The following is a 20,915-nucleotide window of genomic DNA, read 5'->3' on the forward strand; positions in this document are numbered from 1 at the left end:
GCCCGCCAGGAGAGTTGTCCTGCATCAGGACGTGGGGGGGTGGTGGGGTCAAGTCCATGTCCCCAGCCCTTTGGACTTTTGTGACGAACTATTGTTCCCGCCTTTTGCCTATTGTGCAGGGGGGTTCTGTCATGTTGTTGGGGGTTTTGTTCTTTGAGGGGGTCCTCTGGGGAGGGTTGGGGGGTGTTGGGAAGGGGGTGTTCGGGAGGGAGGGGGGTCTCCGCATCAGCCGTTAACTGCCTCTATTCTAATGCTGAATGTCCTACTGCCCGTAGTAGTGTGTCTTGCACTAGTAGCAATGTCTGTGTTCTGCCTTTCCGATGGGGAGAGATTTGAAAGTTGTTAGTCTGAATGTGCGGGGCCTTAACAGCCCGGTAAAGAGGGCGGCTATTCTGTCATTGTTGGAGGGGGCGGGGGCGATATCTGCCTACTGCAGGAGACGCACCTCCTCTCCAAGGACACTAAGAGATTGAAGGATAGACCCATTCAAATGTGGTCCTCCAGCACTACGAAGAAACAGGGAGTAGCAATCTTGATAAGTGCTAAAGCGCATTGCAAAATATTGTCTCAGGTGGCTGACATCAAAGGCCGATTCCTAGCGGTCAGGATCCAATGGGGCAACTCCCGCCTTACAGTAGGTTCTCTTTATGCTCCCAATGTTCAGCAAGAACCCTTCCTGACCTCAGCGCTTGCGGACGCCCTGGCGTCTCCTGACCCCTCGGTACTGGTGGGGGGTGACCTGAATGTGGTTATGGACCCGTCCCTAGATAGGTCAGAAGCGCGCTCACATCAAACTGGGGCCTTATCCAGAGGGGGGCTATTGTGGTTACAGGAAGGGGGGCTCCATGACGTTTGGCGTGCACTGCACCCACTAGAGCGCGATTACACCTATTACTCAGCGGCCCACAAAACCTACGCACGTTTAGACCACTTCCTTGCTTCTACCTCCCTCATGCCTCAGCTCTCCTCTGCGGAGATTGCCCCGCGTTCCCTGTCAGATCATGCCCTCATCTCCGTGCAGGTGGCCGGGGGCCGGGCCTCGAGATCGTCCGGGGGATGGCGCCTCCGCGACTCTCTCCTCAATTCCGCCTCCGTAGTGGAGCGCCTGCGTGACTCGATCACACATTACTTCGCGGCCAATTATGTTGACGGCATGCTGTTAAGTTCAGTATGGGAAGCGCTTAAGCTGGTGGTGAGAGGCGACTGTATTGCAGTCTCGGCGTCGCTGGCTAAGTTGCATAGGGAGAAGCGTGAGGAGCTTGAGGGAGAGGTGCGGGGGCTAGAGGCGATCCACAAGCGAACCGGAGCGCAGCGGGTTTGGAGGGAACTAAAGACGAAGAGGCGCATGCTTAAACACCTAGATCTTGACCGCGCCGAATACGCAGTCCTGCGCTTACGGCACAAGTTCTATCTTAGCGGAGACAAAGGGGGCAGGATGCTAGCTCACCGCTTGAGGGCCCGCACGCAACAGGCGGCTATTCCGGTCATCCGTGATGCGAATGCGATGGAGCAGACGGCGGACGACCGCATGGCGGCGGCCTTTCAGCGCTTCGACCACACGCTGTACACATGTAAGCCACCCGAGCCCGATCATGTCCAGGCCTACTTGGCGACCTGCGGGATCACACCCCTCTCCCCGAGCTCGGCGGCTGCCCTCGATGCGGAGATACGCATTGAAGAGGTGATCTCTGCGATTGCGCGCCTGAAGACTGCCAAGTCCCCGGGGCCAGATGGCTTTTCGGCCGCCTTCTACTAGAAGTTCTGCAGGGAGCTGGCACCCTTCCTGATGCGCCTCTTTAACTCCTTCAGCGAGACGAGGGGGGGGGGTGACTCCATCCATGGCCGAGGCGGTCATCACGGTTATCCCCAAAATGGGGAAGGATGCCAAGGAGTGCAGCTCGTACCGCCCCATCTCCCTCCTCAACGTAGACATGAAACTGTTCTCGGGTATCTTGGCAGCGCGCCTTAGCCCATACATGGACGGGGTTGTTGAGCCCGATCAGGTGGGATTTGTCCCAACGCGACAAGGGGGCGAGAACACTAAGAGGCTCCTCCACCTGATGGATTCGGTGCGCTGTTCCCGTACGCAGGCCCTGTTCCTCTCTATCGACGCCGAGAAGGCGTTTGACCGGGTTGACCGGTCGTATCTGTTCGCGGTCCTGAAGACTTTCGGGCTGGGGGACTCCTATGTCAACTGGGTGCGTTTCCTCTATGCCTCCCCGGGAGCGGCGGTGAGAGTCAATGGCTGTCGGTCGGAGTGTTTTCCCATCACGCGTGGGACGCAACAGGGTTGCCCCCTGTCGCCCTTACTCTTCGCGCTCTATATGGAGCCATTCGCTCAACGCCTCCGAGACAATGTGGCCATCCACGGAATTCGGTTTGGCGCCGAAGACCACAAGGTGAGTCTTTATGCCAATGATGTGATCCTTTCGCTCACCCAACCTCATTCCTCGCTACGGCACCTAGCCCAAGAGCTCCGGGAGTTCGGTCGGTGGCTGGCTTCAAGGTCAACTTCCTTAAATCCCAAATCCTCAACATCTCGGTGCCGGAGGCAGAGGTCCGCGATCTGCAGAGAGACTTCGACTTCCAGTGGGTTTATACGGACGTCCCTTACCTCGGAATTCGTTTGGCGCCCACAATACCTCATACTGTTGCTCTTAATTACCGGCTTCTGATCGAACAGACAGCCAAATCTGTCTCGGATTGGTCCCGGTTGCAGTTGGCCTGGTTTGGTCGCCTGGCAGCGATAAAGATAACTATCCTCCCGCGCATCCTCTACCTCTTTCAGATGTTGCCCTTGCGCCCCCCGCCGGGGACACTGAAGAAGCTGCAGAAACTGCTTACCTCATTCCTGTGGAATCACAAGCGCCCACGGGTGGCGTTTGCCCGGGCTACGTCGCCCCGTGCTGAGGGCGGTTTAGGCTTCCCTCGCGTAGAAGCTTACTACCAAGCGCCGTGCCTGCGTTACATCCTTGAGTGGAACTGGCCACTGTCCAGCAAGCACTGGCTCTTCATGGACCAGACGGTGGCAGGCCGCAATATTTGGCGCGAGCTATGGCTCCCACGTAAACACAGGGCTTGGGGCTTGTACTCGTCACCGGTCACCTCCCCGACAATGGCCGTCTGGGATCGGCTGGCGCACAGGAGGGGCTGGACTACCTTCCCGTCGCCTTTGACGCCAATTGTGCACAACCCGGAGTTTCCTCTGGGATGCGTGTCCCCGGTGTTTCAACGCTGGAGAGAACAAGGCTGTAAGAGGGTGGGCCACCTCTTCAATTTGGAGGGGCTGATCCCGTTCTCCTCTCTCCGTCGAGAGTACTTTGATCTGCTCGAATTGGATGCTTTCCCTTATTCACAGGTCGCCCACTGGGTCACATTACCCTCTAACGTGGCTAACATGTCCCATCCCATGACGAAGCTAGAGCGCTGGGTCGTCTGTAAGAAGGACGACCGCAGACTCATCTCTGAACTTTACGCATTGATTCTTGCGCGTCCGCGTACACAGCGCACTAAAGCACAGGTTCGGTGGGAAACGGAGCTGGGACGCCCGCTGACTCACAAGGAATGGGATAAGGTCCACTACCGTGCCCATCACACTGCTACTAATGTGGCCGGAGCCGAATCGGCCTATAAAATGGTATCCTACTGGTATCATACCCCGGCCAGGATCCACGTGTGGGATCCCAGATGCCCGAGTCTCTGTTGGCGGGGCTGCGGTGCGACGGGCACCCTTACGCATTTGCTCTGGCACTGCCCCAAACTGGTGCGCTAATGGCAGGCGGTCCTGGATGACGTGGATAACGCATTCGGCATTACATTTCCCAGGGCCCCGGAGCATGTACTGCTAGGCTTACCACACCCTAAAGCGTTCCCCTTGCGTTCCCTGCACGGTAGGCAGATAGCCCTAGATTTATTGGCCGTGCGCCTAGTTATCCTTGCGCAGTGGCGCTACCCTGATACCCCTGACCCGAGGGATTGGATTAGACGACTGTGGCTACAGTTGGGTATGGAAAGGCTTTCACTTTGTGTGGATGGTAAGGGTGAGACCTATGCGGAACTGTGGGAACCATTCATACACTTATTGTCGCGGGATTTGCGAGAGGTGACATGCCCCAAATTCTTGCAAATCCTCCAGCTTATCTCGCTGGAACCGGTAAGGGCGGGCTCCTAAAGAGAGTGGGAGGATTTGGCGTGGGCAGGGAGGCGGGTGTGGCCAGAGACGGTGACACAGGCAAGGCTGATGCGGAGTGGGGTGGCGGGAGGAGGGGGGTTTATGGTGGGGGGGTGGGTGGGCCTCTGTTTTCATGTTAAGTGTTTGTGCTTTCTTTTCTGGAAAATGCAGTATCAGTCCGAGACTTGGCTGCCCCATCGGGCCTCTGGTTTATCCTCGCCGGGTCGCCCTCCGGGTTGTAGACCTTATGGCTGTGTTTATAGTTGTCAGAAGATGCTCTGCCGGCCGATGGATGTAGGCAGACCAGCTGTTTTGAATGTTATGTCGCTGCTCAATAAAAAACGTTTGATTCTAAAAGGAAAGGGATGTGTTATGCCCTGCATAGTTATTCTATTTTCCCTTTCTTCCTGCTACTCAGCCAATGTGCATGTTTACTGTAGAATGTTGGGAATGCAGTGATGCTTGGAATGTTGGGTGTCTGTGTGAGTGAGGAATGACAGTTAGAGAGAGAGGGGCTGAGCAGCAGGCAGCCTGCTCCTGGTGGGGCTTGCTACTACAAAGGGTTTCCTACTACCTGGAGCTAAAGGCTTGACCGCTGGCTAATCTACTTGTACTTCATCTGTTACCTGGACTACCTGTCTGTTGTACTTACCAACCATCTGGATGTACTTGAATCGACTACAGAATAAAGGTACATGTTAAATCTACTTGGCTACCAGTGTCTACTTCTACCACAGAGCACAACACTATCACATGCCAATTTTCCTTCCTCATCTGAGATTTCTCAGTTTTTGAGTCCCGGGTCGACATTTCTCGTTCAATGTGCTCCTGTTTGAGTGGAGGACAGCTCCCAGGATATTTATGAAAGTGGTTGCCCCTTTGGTAGCATGTGTCTCCAAGAAATCTGTCTATACCCCTACTTAATAGAATTTTTACAAGTGCGGAGTCTCCACACATAAAAGTACCTCATTTTATGTGCAGAGTCAGCACTCGTAAAGATACTACTCCTTAATCTCTTTGTGGTTAGCAAACAACAGTAAACTTACACAAAAGTGTAAGCTTACCTTAATGAATCAGGGCCACAATGTGCAACATTTGGCTACATTCTAAGCTCCCCTCACATGCAGCACAGGTGCAAGATGGTCATCAGCAGTGCAAGCTAAGATATTCTTCACAGCCATGACAGGAGCCACGCTGGCAGCAGCTTCTAAGGTTATTTCAGGCATCGAATACCCAGGGTAAAGTATAGAAGTGGGTTTGTCCCTGAAGGTTCAAGCCAGATGCTAGGGTCTGGTTCAACTCGAGGTCCTTTTGTGCTCTTGAGTCCAAATGGAGTTTAGCTTTCTGGTGTCTTCTGCCTGCTAGTGAAAACACAATATTCCCCTAGAATCTTAAATATTGTTACACCATTCTCACATTCATCAGAATACCATCATTCATACTCAAGTACAATCAACCTATAGGGTATAGAGATACCTTAAGAACAGGCCCCCTTGAAAATTTGAAAAGGTCAAGCAAAATAAGCCCACTGAGATTAAGGTATAGAGCATACAAAAGATTGTAGTTTATTAAAATCACAGAATAACATTTTTTTTGTTATTTTTATAAAAACACGAAAACCATTTTTCCGGCTCCTAGAGTTGGAGACAGTACAATTTCTTATACATTGGTTAAAAACAGTATACATATATAGTGCAATAACAATACATTGTAAAAGACACAATAATTAAATCTACAAGAGGAAACCCTGTTGACACAGATAAGATGCTGTTGTCTATAAAGGTCCAATCCTATTATTTGGGAGAGAAGGCCAGGTAAGAGCCCTGCTCCTATCCTTATGGCTCCTCCCTGTTGGATTCCTTATACACAAGTAGCCACCCAAGCTCTAAATTATGCACCAAGAATGAAAGACAGAGTATTAAACTTTGACAGTAAACAGGAGCAAGAAAGAGATACAAATCTAGTGGCTAAATTACACAATGTGAGATCAGAAAATCTGGGGGCAACCCAGGCTTGACCACGTTACCAAAGTGTGAGACTTGGCAATTATTTTTTTGATTAAGCCTCCTATTGTTTCCATTATTGCAAATGAGAAAACCTTGAAATATGTATGAATGTGTTCTGTGTAAAAATCTCTCTTGTGTTTAACTTATGAACTATAATGCTGCTCCGTGTAAAGTAAGAATGCAGCCCACATATATGGTGCACATGACAACTGACTGCCTCAGAGTTACCTAATGGTATTGTAGTCGGAGTGGGAGGTGTAGACATGAATGTTTAAAATTGATCCCTCTTAATAAATGCCTCTGAAGGCAGGGATATAATCTAATGTACTAAGGTGAAACGCTTGTCAAACAAATCTACTTTACTGAATTTCGAATGCATTTCATCATATTTTTGCTTAATATTTGTTGAAGGATTTCCATGCCAAATGTGTGCATGGCTCAACTCGTGCCTGGGCTCTAAGAGCCAGGACAGGGTTCTAGGGCCAAGACAGATGCTTAACTTGGCCCTCCCTGTTAATTTGGTGGCTCGCCCAACTATGCTACAATTCTGTGTATAGCTGTTACTTGAGTTCCACCTCTCTCAGTATCTTGTTTTCTGAGATTCTGGTCAGTATCTATGAGTCTCAGAAGGATAACTATTCCTACTTCTGGTTTTAATAAGGAAGAATTGTGCAGTAGTGACCCTAAAAAGCTGTTTAAAGTTAACTTTGTATTTTTTAAGCATAAACAGGAGCATACAATGCTCAAAACATTTGTTTTCCCAGTTCCATCACTCTGTCCAAAGAAAGTCTATGTTGCTTTACTAACTGCCGTTGTCTGCTCTCTGCCAGTCAGGCTGAACAAAGTGCTTACTGTGACTGTCTTATTTCCAGAAGCCACCCAGCAGCGTCGGCATAACTTCTTCGACCACTTTTGATATCAGGCAGCCCAGGCCAAATGGCACACTCTGCAATTACAAAAGTAAGCATGCATACTGCTCAGCCATTCAGTGTGCATGAAATGAGTACTTTGCAGTGCCCCCATAGGTGCTTCAGTAGATTCTGCTACTGCCTGGAGTCTAATTCTTGCAGCTGGGGTTATCAGCTAGTAGCTAGCTCCCAGTGCTGTAAGAGCGAGTGAACAGTGATACTAGAACAATATTCAGACGAGAGGTGTAGCCACCAATGTTACATTGCTGAACTCCAAGCACCACACAAAGAACAAAAAAGCACATCCTCCACATGAAATTATGAGCTCACAAAAAGTTATTGAGCGCACTCAGAACCTAGTAGGAAGCTTTTTCCTAGTCCCATCCTACATGATAAAAAATAGATCTTTGATAGGTCACCTCACCCACAACCTATTGTGGCATGCTTCATCCTCCCCCACATTGGAGTAAGATGATACTACTCCAGTGGACTTAGCCAAAGAGTTCTTTCATATTTTTATTACCAGACAGTTGCAGGGGTCCAGATATTACATTGAAAATACCTAAGGGTACACATCAAGAATGTTTCCTTATTAAAAGGTACCAATGGTATATGATAAAACAAAAATGTGTGATGTGTGGTCTTAAGGTGAGAAATGATGATTTACCTGACAACTTACAATTGCCAACATGTTTTGACCTAATTGTATGCATATGCTGGTCTACAGTCTTCTTCAGCAGTCTTCAGGGACTGAAGAACTTCCTGCCTTAAACACTCATACTTGGCATGCAAACATTATATGTGGCATAAGGCTCTCGTACCTGTCTGCTGTACTTCAATAATGATGCCTGTAGGTACCCTAGGTTTCTTGTATTCCGGTTCAGGCAGGACCTGGTTTGGGAGATTGAGCTTGACTGTTACTATGAGAAGCAGGGTCTAAGCAGATTTGCACATGGTTTCGATCCAAACAGAGGTGGGCAAAATACAATGGTATGGGATGCGGCCCGAGCAATTGTCTGTCCCTGAGAATAATTCGAACATTCCAACCATTATCTTGTTTTGTTGCTGTTGAATACCTTAAATGCCAGTCTGACCCTGGCCCACAGAGAGGGTGAAAGAAAGTAAGTGAATTAAAGCTAGTTACCAATGGGTAAAAATAAATAAAAAGAGAGAGAGGAAGGGAGAGAGAAGGAGGCTCCATACGCTATATAAGGGGTCTCCAACTTTTTTCTGTAATGAGAGCTACTTATATTTAGTGAAAATAAGCCTAAGCTATCAATAATATTAGAGTTGTAATCGTGACCATGTCCAACACGATTACATTTGTGGTCACTATATATCAGATTATCGGCAGTGGTCACCTCAGTGCATCAATGGTAATACATAACAGCCATAGCTGTTTGATTTATCACCCAAATATCATGTTTAAATATGTTGGAAATTCAACAATTCTTCTCCAAAAATCAACTTATGAGTTTTGAAAATACACACATTTTTGTCTTGCATACAATTTTAAAAATGTTGGCATACATATACAAATTTGATCAAGCAAAAGATTTTAATGTAGTGAGCTGGGCGCACGAGCTACACGTTGGAGAACCCTGCTCTATACATTTGTCTCTTGCAAGTGACAGAGGGACTTATTTACAAGCTGTGTAGCCGGTGCATCACTTTTTATAACTGCGTCAGGGAGCCGTTCCATTGCTGTTGCGGTGGGCGTTCCCAGACAAGGATCTGTAAACCTGGGAAAGCGTCAAAACTATATGCCTCCCAAGGGCAGGCATATCGAGGAGAAATATGTCTACTTCTCCTCATTTTTTCCTCTTTCTATGTGTGTTGCATCCTGCAGCACACATAGAAAGAGAAAAACACCTCCATGGATTGTTTTTGTGCAGGAATGTGTTCCTTCCTGCACAAAAACAATCCAGCCAACAATGCAGACACCCATGGTGCAAGGGTGCCTGCGTTGGCGCTAGGACCATATTGTGTGCCGGCTGAAAGGGCAGGAATACACTGTATCTCATAAATACGGTCGATTTGCCTAGGGCAGCACAGCAAAAACACTTGCTGCGCTGGTCTACCGAAATCATTGTAAATGAGGGCATCGGTGCGTGGAAGAGGAAGCAGCAGGGGTAAAATCTGGGCCTGTTTGAATTTACCACTAGTTAATCTCCTGCAGTGGCTATGATGTCTGACTGCCAGCACGAGTTTCATGGAGTTCTGAGGTACTAGATTCCTTTAATCCCACCCATGAGGCTCAAGTCCTGTGAGAGGCCAAATAACAGTGGGATTAAGACCAGATTCGACCAGAATATTGAGAAATGTGTCCGGGACTAACAAAAATACTGCACATGATGCTTAATGATGACAATTGCACTCGACAAAAGTAGCAGATATTGGGAGAGGGAAGCTCCGAAAAAGCAGGGTGAAGATTAAACTTTACCGTATTCTCATAACCTTCATTATCGAGCCCCTTTCCAGGAGTCTGGGTCTTCACATATCTCATCTCCATCTTCCTTTCAGCTGCAAAAGAAATGAACCAAAGCAGAAGTGAGCTGAAGAGGCGCGTTTGGCTGCACACTGCAAAACATCGTTTTTTGATTCTTTGACTTGCACTTCTCTTTTCGAACTCGCGGCAGATTCACAGCATCCTCGCATGTGTCTCTATTTCACCCCTTTACAAATCGGATAAATAGTTCAGAATCCAGAGCACAGAGAGAGAGAGAGAAAGAGAGAGGGAAGAAGTCAGAATTATTGCCAGGCACTACATACATGTCCTTTTGTGGTTTAAAAACATGATGCATCTCTAAGTAGAGCATCTGTGGCTGCACCGTTGGGTATTAGCGTGTGTGCCTGCGTACCTGCTCTACTTAACTTGCAGTAGATGCTATGGACACAAATGTTTCCAAAAATAACTTCCCAACACAAACCTCACATCACAGAATAGAAAATACCACCAGAATAGAAGAGCCAGTGGACCACATTACGATGAATGCTCCTTCAGCGTGGACATGTCGTCAAAGATGCTGTGGTCCATTCCAATGTGAGGTTGGCGGACAGGGGCAGCTCTCCTGCTAAGGAAGGGGAGCATCGCCCCACTGCTTTCAAAGCAGTGAAAAAAGACAAAAGAAAATGATAATAACTTTATTACCATTTTATTTTTCGTAGCTGCAGGGCTGGGCTAGGGTGGGACGGGGCTGCAGTCACACGGGAAGACTGGTGGGCACATAAGTGTGCATGACTGTTTAGCCGGTCATCTTGGACTGGCCAAACAGTCATGCTCACTTTGCATGTGAAAGGGCGAGATTTTGATCGATACCTTATATCTATTGATCCAAACCTCGATCTGGTCGACTGAACCTTTATTGCCTGTCTTGGAAGGAAACAGTACACCTATCTGCAAATTAGTTCACCCAAGAAAGGACTCTACTCTCAAAGATCACGGACAACTTCTAGGTTTCAAAAGTTTATTGTAAAGATATAATGAGCTGCAAATACAAGCATCTCAGAATGAGATTCACGAGATACACAGGTCCAATTACATACATGTGCTCTCGAAAAGCCCTCAGACGAGCAACAGAAATCACTAACACAAGTTCTAAAAATAGCAAAGCTATCAGCATAGACGCATATCTCTCCTTCATTTAGGTTGGAGGAAAACAAACACAGGTTAGGCGTCCCTACCCTGTTCTAGATGGTATCCCTACTTAACCAAATCCCAACCTAACAAAGGTGTCAGCAATGAATGACCCCCAAGGGAAGTCACCCACTCTAAGTCTCTTGGTGAAAACCTAAAGTTCTCCAGTCATGACCCCTCACTGCCTACCCATCCGCTCTCTAAAGGGTCCTCAGGTCTCTGCTCTAACTCCACCCAGGGGTGCTGTCCCTAATACAAAACAGTCAACAACATTTGAGACGCCCCTTGCGAAACGCCTCTCACGTGGTGCAACTTCAGGCTTTTTCCATGATGCTTTGTATTGGGCCTCAGACGTTAGAGTTGACCTTGCTTCTCAGTCTCTTCTCCGGCCCGCTGATACCCCTTAAACATTCCAGAACCCTCCTCCATGTCTGGGCCGTCTACTGAACAGACCTCTATTCATTCACTTATAATTGGATCCCCCCTTTCCTGTTGCAGACAGATATCTGCCGCCAAGAACCCAACTCTCATAGACTTCTAAAAAGGCTTGCAACATTTCTCAGCCCAGACATGTACGTGTAAATCACTGCTAAAACATTTCAGGCCTACAATATTTCACATTATGATTATAGCATTCAAATTCTTCATTTAATTAAAGCATGTTAAACTCTTATTCTATTATTTAGAAAACATTACTCTATATCACGGCCCATTAATGCAATGACCAAAAACGTTAAACAATCTGTGTCGTGAAAAGAAACACCTTCCCTTTTAGCTCCAGCTCTGGCCCTGAGGCCTACCACGTTCTGCGTTTTACCACAGACCATCTTATGTGTTAACAGCTACACGACATAGATTCAAAATAATCACGTCTAATAAAATCATATAATGTCACACATTTCTGTATTAGTTCCACTTCTACTTAAATCTCTATATTAGCTATACATTTAGAATATAATTTCATATACTATTAGCACTCATGGCATTTCTCATCATGACTTGTGCTTACTATAGGTAAGTGTGATGTACTCATACATTTATATCAGTTTGCGCTCTCTCAGTTCCCCCCTTTGATGACCTCTCGGGGTCATCACTAACATTTAAACTGCAGTTATTGCTGGCATTCTCTGCGCTTCCAGAGCTCTCAGGCTCCTGTACTGATTATCTTGTATGGCAGCCAATCTCTGCAACTGTTCTCTTTGGGCCCTTTCTGACCTTCTTGCTCTGTACCATTTGAATACCCTCACCAATCCCCACAATACTATCCCACAGATCAATATTATGATGATAGGCTTTAGGATATACCAAATAAAGCTTTTGCCTAAGGTGGAAAACCACCCTCCAACTGTACTCATTCCGTGGCCCACCTTTTCCCAGACATTTTCTCTACTCAAGTCTTCGATCTCTTTGTGTATATTAGTTATGTTCTTAATAACTTTCTCAAGGGGTTTTGAAAGGTCTGGAATGTAAGTGCAACATTCCTGAACCTTCAAAGCCTTACAGACTCCGCCCTCTTTTGCTAATAAGACATCTAATGCAAGCCGATTTTGAAGAACCATAGCCCTTATCGATTGCATCTCTCCTTCTACCAGCATTAAGGACTGAGCAGTGCTGGCAGACAACCTATCGACAACTGTTGCCAGTCGTCTAATTTTAACATCATTAAGGATTATTCCCAAAAGAGGGAACATAGCTCCAAAGACATCTCCAACCATTTCTGCATCGCCTAAATCTCTCCTTCCCCTCGATGATGTCTGGCCCTCAATGATCAATAAGTCTTGTGCATGATATATTTTGGGGAAGACAATTGCCAAGTAACATGATCCATACCAGTTGTCAGGTAGTCTCACGTAAGCATTTCTTCCACATACAAAATACACATTTGGAATTACTTGCATTCCCTTCAGGAAATCCTTAGTGTAGTACTCTAAATTAAAAGCATGTTCACAGTCAACTTCACCCACGTATACATTTTCATAATACGTTTTGGCTCGGTGAAGACATAACTTTCCTTTCTGCGCTTTATCTAAAGCTATTGGACCACTACTACCCTTTCTCTTATGTGACTTCTCTTCCTCGGTCCAATCTAATTTCCCTTGTCCTGATTTTTTCAAAATCTTTTGTCTCCTGTAACGATCATCCACCTGCCCTATGAACTTTTTCTCGACTTCTGACACCTTGCATGTCAGATTATTTCTACGGGCATGTGAAGTATCTAAGGTAATCCAAGGAATGAAGAACTTGGCCAATCTGTCTTCACTCTTCCAGTAATCCCATTTATTCATCTGCTTATAATTCGGGACTTCTGGCAACACAGAATCATAATTGGAGAAATAGTATTCAAAACTATCTCTCTCATAAAATATACTAAGCAATAAGCTACATGTAATGCCATATGTCAGAGGGAGGTGATGATATCGAATTCCTTCATCTACAGACGCAGGCAACTGCATGCAGACGTAGCAATCCTTAACCTCCATGGCATCCACGTATTCATACAAAAGTTTAGCATAAGCATTTGACCTAAAGTCTCCTTGGGACTCGTCTACATGTAACCTGCGGGCTTCTGCAGCCAATAACGCTTTCTCTTGAGTGTTTTCCCTTTTCTCACCTGCAACAGTGGGTGTAAGTGTTACTACAGAATTCGCATCAGTTACCTTTACCTCTTCCTCATGTCCCTTTACATAAGAAATTGTTACCACTAAAGCTATTAATATTATCACTCCTACTATTAGTGTACCTATTATACATTTAGCTCTGCGGTTCGGGGTGCCGGCCTCCATTTCGTCAGACAATCTAGCTTTTCCCTTTCTCTTTGCAAAAAAAAATTCTTTTCCTCTCGTTCCTTTACAGTCTCTTTCAATCCCTTTTTTGTCTTTAGAATCCACACAGCTGGAGGCTGACAGCCTTTTTCGCAAAAAGTCCTTTCACAGTTCAAAAAGACAACCCTAGCCCTTCTCCATCCACTCAAGGGGTTCCCTAAAATTCTCTGCTTCCTGGGCGCTAGGTAATCTTCTTTTCTTCTGCTTGCTTTATTTACAAAGTCCTTTAACAATCGACTATTAGATTTGTGGTGGCAGCTTCAATAGCATAGTTCAATATTTCCATGCGAAGAGTATGCTCTTCATGTGCTGTTATCGTGGTACCAAAGTCGGGGAATTTCAATTCTGTAAGAAACATGTGTTTTAACTTGCTGAGGCGGGGAGGTCTGGGGAGCACGAATGTTAGTGACCCTTCTTGTTCGACACCGGGTACCAACAGTTGTATTTCCACGGTGATAATGGGCTCAGAACTGGACACCACCACCGCTCGGATCCTCCCTGTCTCCGGTTTCACAGACATTTGTCGCCAGATATGTCCACTCAGGTGTGGAGTATCTTCTGTTAGGCACACGCACTCTTCTTGACCTTCTTCGGTCTGGTGCTTCAGCGCCCTGAGCACCTTCTTCTGGGTCTGAGTCTTCTGATATCGGAGGAAGGGTTGCTTCTGGAGTTGACCTCAGGCTAGAACTTCTTCTTTGCGGCCAATTTGCTTCTCCACGTGCCCTTCTACTCCTTCTCCTTCTGGTCTGTTCTCGCTCTCTTTCAGACCTGTCAGGGTCAGACTCGTACTCCCAGCTGTCTTCTCCTTCTGTAGCGTCTTCTGTTTCGCTGTTGTACTGACCGTCCTCAGCTTGGTCAGACTCGTTCCCTGCTTCCACTGGCACCTCTACAGCTTGGCTAGCCCCCTCTATGGCTTCTTGGTCCTCTGCTGGACGTCCATTCGAGAGAGGAGCTGTTTCCAGAGGTGCTGGAACCCTTTTCGTATGCGACGCGTGTATCCAGTTGGGCAGGCCTCCCACCTTTACAGCTGTACTTGTGATCAGGATGACCTGGTAGGGCCCACGCCAACGAATATCCAAGCAGCTTCTTCTCACATGTTTCTTCACCAGGACCCAGTCCCCAGGATACAGGTCATGGCAAGGGCCCTGGCACGCTGGAACCTCTGCAGCCTGCACCTGAAGGGACACAGAACGCATGGCGTCAGACAGCCCCTTACAATAGTCCAGGATCATATCATCTGTGATATTTAACAGTGCAGTAGCTGGAATAGATGGCAGTCTCATTGCTCTCCCCATTAACACCTCATGTGGTGACAACCCTGTTCTTCTGTCTGGGGTACTACGAAGGCTCATGAGTACCAATGGCAGGGCGTCAGGCCAACTCAGGGTCGTTGAGGAGCAAACTTTCGCTATTCTGGACTTGATCGTGCCATTAATTTGTTCCACAATTCCTGAGGCTTCTGGTCGGTAACTGCAATGGAGTTTTTGGTCTATATTCAGTGCAACACAAATCATCTTCACAAGCTCGCTGTTAAAATGTGTTCCCCTATCTGATTCCAAAAAGGCCGGCACCCCGAACCGAGGGATAAGTTCTCTAAGCAGTAACTTAGCCACTGTGAGGGTGTCGCACCTACGTGTAGGGTATGCCTCAACCCATCTGGAGAACACACAAACAACCACCAAGACATAGCGGAGGCGGTTGCATCTTGGCATTTCAATGAAATCTATCTGCATTCTGTTGAATGGACCTCCAGACCTTCCTATGTGACTTAGTGCAACTGGTGTTCTTTTCCCTACATTCAGCTGCTGGCAGGTCACACAACGCTGGCACACTGCTTCTGCTGCTATTCTAAACTTAGGATTGTACCAAGTCTGTCTAAACACTCTCAGCATAGCATCTCTCCCTAAGTGTACGGGACCATGTATGAGTCTAGCCATTGGACTCACCATCTCATTGGGCAACACTGCTCTGCCGTCTGCTGAGACCCAAAAATGAGTCTCACCCACTACACATCCTGCCTTTACCCATGTTTCCTTTTCTGAATCAGGAGCATTTTCTTGCATGGTTGACAATTCATCCCAAGTATCAACAGTTTCCAGTATCATGGCTAATTCAGTTCTCACATTTATTCCACCCACATCCACCTCTGTGAAAGAGTAACCTTGTTCTGCGCAATACCGCGCAACTTCATCAGCATATCTATTGCCTTTCGAAACAAAGTCCTCATTTTTGGTATGTGCGATGCACTTTACAACTGCGATACTTGCTGGACATTGCAATGCTTCTAACAACAAGCGCACAAACTCTCCATTGCGAATGGGAGAGCCTGAAGAAGTCATGAACCCTCTTTGAGACCATAACTGCCCGTAATCATGAACTACCCCAAACCCGTATTGGCTGTCGGTGTAGATGGTGACTCGAATTTGATTGCCTGCTAAGCAAGCACGTGTTAGGGCAATAATCTCGGCTACCTGAGCGGAGTGTACTCCTTCCAGGCACCCAGCTTCCACAACTCCTTCAATTGTACAAACAGCATAAGCTGCTCTCAACTGCCCAACTTCGTCTCTTACACATGAGCCATCGACAAAGAAAACTTCATCTGGGTCCGTCAGTGGCTCATCTACGATGTCGGGTCTGGGTTTGGTGCATAGTTCAGTCACATCGAGACAGTCATGGTCTGTATATTCATCATCATCATCAATATCATTTGGAAGTGGCATTAAGGTAGCAGGGTTCAAAACAGAGCATCTCTTGAGGGTCACGTTCTCTGCAGCAAGAATAACTTGCTCATAGCGCGTGAGCCTGCTATTGGTCAGATGCTGTGTTTTGGTCCTGGTCATCAACAGTTCAACAGAATGTGGCACGCACACCTCTAACGGGTGCCCCATAACGATATTTTCACATCTCTCAATGCTGACACCCGTTGCAGCAACGGATTTGAGACATCCGGGCAACGCTGCGGCTACTGGGTCTAAAGTAGCTGAAAAATAAGCAACTGGTCTACGGGCATTCCCATGGATTTGGACCAACACAGACAACGCACAACCTTCTCTCTCACAACAGTAAAGAAAGAATTGTTTATTGTAATCAGGCATTCCCAATGCCGGAGCACGACACAGGTCCTCTCGCAACTGTAGGAACGCCATCAAACAGTCTTTGTCCCATGGTACCGGATCACTCACCTCTTTGTGCGTCAGTTTTTGCAAGGGCTTTGCTTTCAGTGAAAAGTTCACGATCCACTGTCGGCAATAACCCACCATCCCTAGGAACATCCTGACCTCTCTCTGTGTCTGAGGCGCGTTCATTTTCATGATCGCCTCTATCCTGTCAGGTGACACTTTTCGTTTGCCTTTCTCAATTCTGTGTCCCAAGTACTGTACTTCTGTCAGGCAGTACTGCAATTTTCCCGGGGACACCTTGTGCCCATTGGCAGCTAGGTGATTTAACAAAGCAATGGAATCTTCCCTGCAAGCTTCTTCTGTTTCTGACGCCACAAGGAGGTCGTCTATGTACTGGACCAGAACTGACTTCTGGGGCAGCACTAGACTTTCAAGATTTTTCTTCAGAAGCTGGTTAAAGATCGATGGACTCTCTGTATACCCCTGAGGGATACGACACCATGTTAGGACGCGATTTTCCAGTTTAAATGCGAAAAGAAAATGGCTATCTTCGTCCAAAGGGATCGAAAAGAAAGCCTGACAAAGATCTATCACAGTGAACCACTCAGCTTGGAATGGAATCTGAAACAGTATCACTGATGGATTCGGTACCACTGGACAACATGAAACGACTATGTTATTAATCTTTCGAAGGTCCTGCACTATCCGAAATTTCCCATTTGGTTTCTGCAGACCCATAATCGGGGAGTTACATGGACTACCCACGATTTCTTTCAGTATTCCCTGTTTAATCATGGACTCGATCACGGGTTTTATGCCTGCAATCGTTTCTGGAGTCAATTTATACTGGGGTGTTCTTGGGAACTCAGCATGCGGTTTCACTACAATTTTCACTGGGTCCACCCCTTTGACCAATCCAATCTCTTCCCCAGTGAAATCCCATACCTCTGATGCCACTGTCTCTCTCAAATCCCAGGGAAGCTCGTCTACTGTCAAAGTAGGGTACAGCTCCACACATATTCTTGAGTTTGCAACTTTGAAATCTGCATCATCATCATTAGTCAATACCTCCACTCCCTGGGGTGTACAATATATAGTACAATTCAATTTGCACAACAGGTCTCTTCCTAGCAGACACACAGGGCTTGAATCGCAAACCACAAATTGGTGCTCATCGCTGTACTTCCCTATTTTCACCTGTACCGGTTCTGTCAATTGGCTGGTTATTCTCCTGTTTGCGACCCCTACCACCTGTATGGTCTCTCCAGACATGGGCAGGTCTGGAACTGCAGCTGATCTGATCGTGGATCTAGTGGCTCCTGTGTCCACCAGAAATGTCGTAGGGCACCCTGCTACTTCTGCTTCCACATAGGGTCCCCTCTGATCTACCTCTAAGGCTGCCCCAAGGGTGCAGTCTTCTCTTTCCACTCTCTGTCCGGTTAATGGGTCCACATAATAGCACTCTTCACCTTCCACAAACAGGGGCATTTGTCTATAGGTCTTACCCATACTCCCTACTCGAGGAGGTTGCGGGAACTGGGCTCGGGGAGGAGCCCCCCCCCCTTTGAGCACCTTTCCTTGGTATGGCGTCGCCCCTCTCATAGGTGCGCTCTGGACCTCTTCCTCCTCTATCTCTTGCTCTCCTATCTCTACATTGTAAGGGCACTCGCGTTTCCAATGCCCCAACTCGTTGCACTGGTGGCACCTAGTCGTTTTCTTCAAGGTAGCTATGTCTACTCTGGGTCTGAAGGTAGTACTCTCCTCATTACCCTTGTTCTGACTGTACTGCTTCTTACCTCCTGTACCTGTCCCTTGCTGCTGTTGTTGCGGTCCCCCCTTTCCTGCTGCCTGCAATTGTACCACCATCAGCTTCTCTTTTAGTTTCTTAGCCTTGGAGTCTACCTCATCACAGCAGTACCTGGCATATCTCAGTATTTCATCTAGGGGTCTACTTTGCCAACAAATCGAGTGTTGCTGAATCATTAAACTAATATCCGGTCTCAGTCCCAGGACGAACTTGGACACAAATTGCCCTATGTCCTTTGGATCCATTACATCCAAGCCGCTATACTGTTTAAACGCCTTCAGCAATCTCTCGTAATATTCATGGACTGTCTCTTTGGGTTCCTGTCTCGTTCTGTCTATTCTGACCCAATCTATGTCTTGCATTGGCACTTTCTCTTTCAGCCAAGTCATCACTCTCTCGAATTTTGCCATCACGATCTCGGACGGCCCATTAGTCCTAGCATCTCTCTCTGGCTCCGTTGTGGGCCACTCAGCGCTAACCTTGCATGCTGTCCACAGATCTCCTGGTACTACAATGTCAAACAGCGTGTTCAGATCTATCCATAGGACTTTTGAGATCTTTACAAACCTCTCGACTTGCTTGTACCATTCCACGGGGCTCTCTCGTAACTTGGGGAAAGATGTGGTAAAAGCAGCTAAATCTCCCCTACTCCAAGGGACATGTACATAGCTCCCATTGGCAACTTCACGCAAAGGGTAAGCTTCTATTCCCTGCTGTCCTGGTGTTATACCAATCATGCTTCTTCTGCCGGTCCCTTTCTTGGACCACCTCTCTTCCCATTTATCTAGTGCCCTCCATGTCCTTATTCCAGTAATCAGTTCCCTTATGTGTGTTTTCAGCCCAATCGTTCTCCTCTCATCTAGATCTCGATCTGAGTAATGTAGCCTGTGGTTACCCTGTAATGCTTTGGTTCTTGACAAGTCCACCATATATTTGCCTGCTAGTTCGACTAACTTCTCATGGACTGCTCTCGCCTTTCGTGTGATGTCCTTTGCCATATACAGTATTTCATCCTGTTCATACATTTCCATTCTTTCTAAAGGCAGGGTACCATCTACCATGTCATCCAGATCTGACCTTAAGCTGGAGACATCAAGTCTCTTGGCTTTTATCCCAGCTCGCAATATGTCTTTCGAAGGGGGCTCACTGGTCTCCCTACCATCCCAACTTCGAGCTCTGCGTTTGGGCTCAGGAGAATTAATGGGTGCCCTCCCTTGCTCCCATCTCTCCAGGTCCCATGCTCGTCCATCCGATCTAGGAAGGTGATGGAACACGGGCCTGTTACCCCCACTCTCTCTCTGCCCACTCTCTTCTTCTTCTCTCCTCTCACCGCACACCTCTCTGTTATTTTCCCTCTGGTCGCTACACTCCCTTTGCCTCGTATCGCTCAGTATCCGATACGATCCTTCCTGGTTCCCCATATTCCCTGGGCTGCGCTCATTTCTGTCATCACAGGGACTATGGTGCGACCTCTCACAACTCCCATTCTGTTCTCTGGTGGCAGGCACACAGTGTGGACACTTAAAGCTGTTCCTGTACTCTTGCGCTCTCCTCTCCCCTTCACTGAGTATTGGGCATGCCACCCCTTCACTCCCGGGGCCCCCGTTTTCCAGGTCTGTTCTACCTCCATTCCGGGCCCAATGGGTGACTCCCCTACTCCCTCTACAGTCCCACTCCGGGCTACTCTCTCCAGCCCCGCAGTGAGTCCGTGCTCTGCTGTCCTGACTTTCCCTTTCTGCTTCTGCAGCATTGATGCACTTTTGAGCCTTCACTGCCTCGTCCCACTGCTTCATGTACTCATTTAGCTCTTGAAAGGATTTTCGTCCAGATCCCCTCAGATCCATTGGCCATCTGGGGCCCCCAGGATCTTCTCCTGGGTCCCCTGCTGTATGCATCGGGGTACTCCACTCTCTGGGTATCGGCATCTGACTTGGGGAATTAGTGGTATCGTTCCTCCTTGCCTGCTCTGCTCTTTCTCTGTCTTTCCGTTTCCGTTCTTCCCCTCTTGCTCTCTCTTGGTCATATATCGATATTATAGGACCTATGGTAACAGGTACCTGTAGTGCATCTGGCAATGGGTAGGATGTGGCGCTTTCCGTTTCCGGCGCTCTTTGTACCACAAACCTACCGACCACCTGTTGCACCTGACTAGGCTGGAGCAACTCTTTCTTTGGCTCAGGATCCCACTCTGAACTGGGAAGCGGTCTATGCTCTCCTGCATTGCCCCCCTTTTCTCCTTCAGTATTCTCGACCTCTCCCCCTTTTCTATTATACGGGGGTGGCCTGTCTGTCAGTAATCTGTTTATCAGGCTGTCCTCTGTTTCGCTCTCATCATCTTCTTCTAGGGGGCTTTTATTTACTGGCGCCTCTAACACTGGGTACAGTTTATTTATTTCCAAATTATGCACTCTCCATCTTTTAGCATCCGCATCCCACCTGGCATCC

The 20,915-nt window shown here is 47.6% G+C and overlaps 1 protein-coding gene across 3 annotated transcripts in view; it reads right to left on the reverse strand.

Moving 5' to 3' along the window:
* The window catches only part of SLC28A2 (solute carrier family 28 member 2), a 675,497-nt gene that overhangs the window by 450,256 nt on the left and 204,326 nt on the right, over positions 1-20,915 (reverse strand). For all 3 annotated transcript variants that reach the window (XR_013609837.1, XM_078684949.1, XM_078684951.1), the window contains one exon: positions 9,529-9,608. Coding sequence is in view for 2 of the 3 variants with exons in the window: in XM_078684949.1 (XP_078541075.1) it covers positions 9,529-9,597 (69 nt within the window). In the remaining variant the exon portion in view is untranslated. The remainder of the gene's footprint in view (positions 1-9,528; positions 9,609-20,915) is intronic.

The sequence above is a fragment of the Lissotriton helveticus genome, chromosome 3_2, assembly GCF_964261635.1.
Source record: "Lissotriton helveticus chromosome 3_2, aLisHel1.1, whole genome shotgun sequence".
NCBI classification, from domain to species: domain Eukaryota; kingdom Metazoa; phylum Chordata; class Amphibia; order Caudata; family Salamandridae; genus Lissotriton; species Lissotriton helveticus.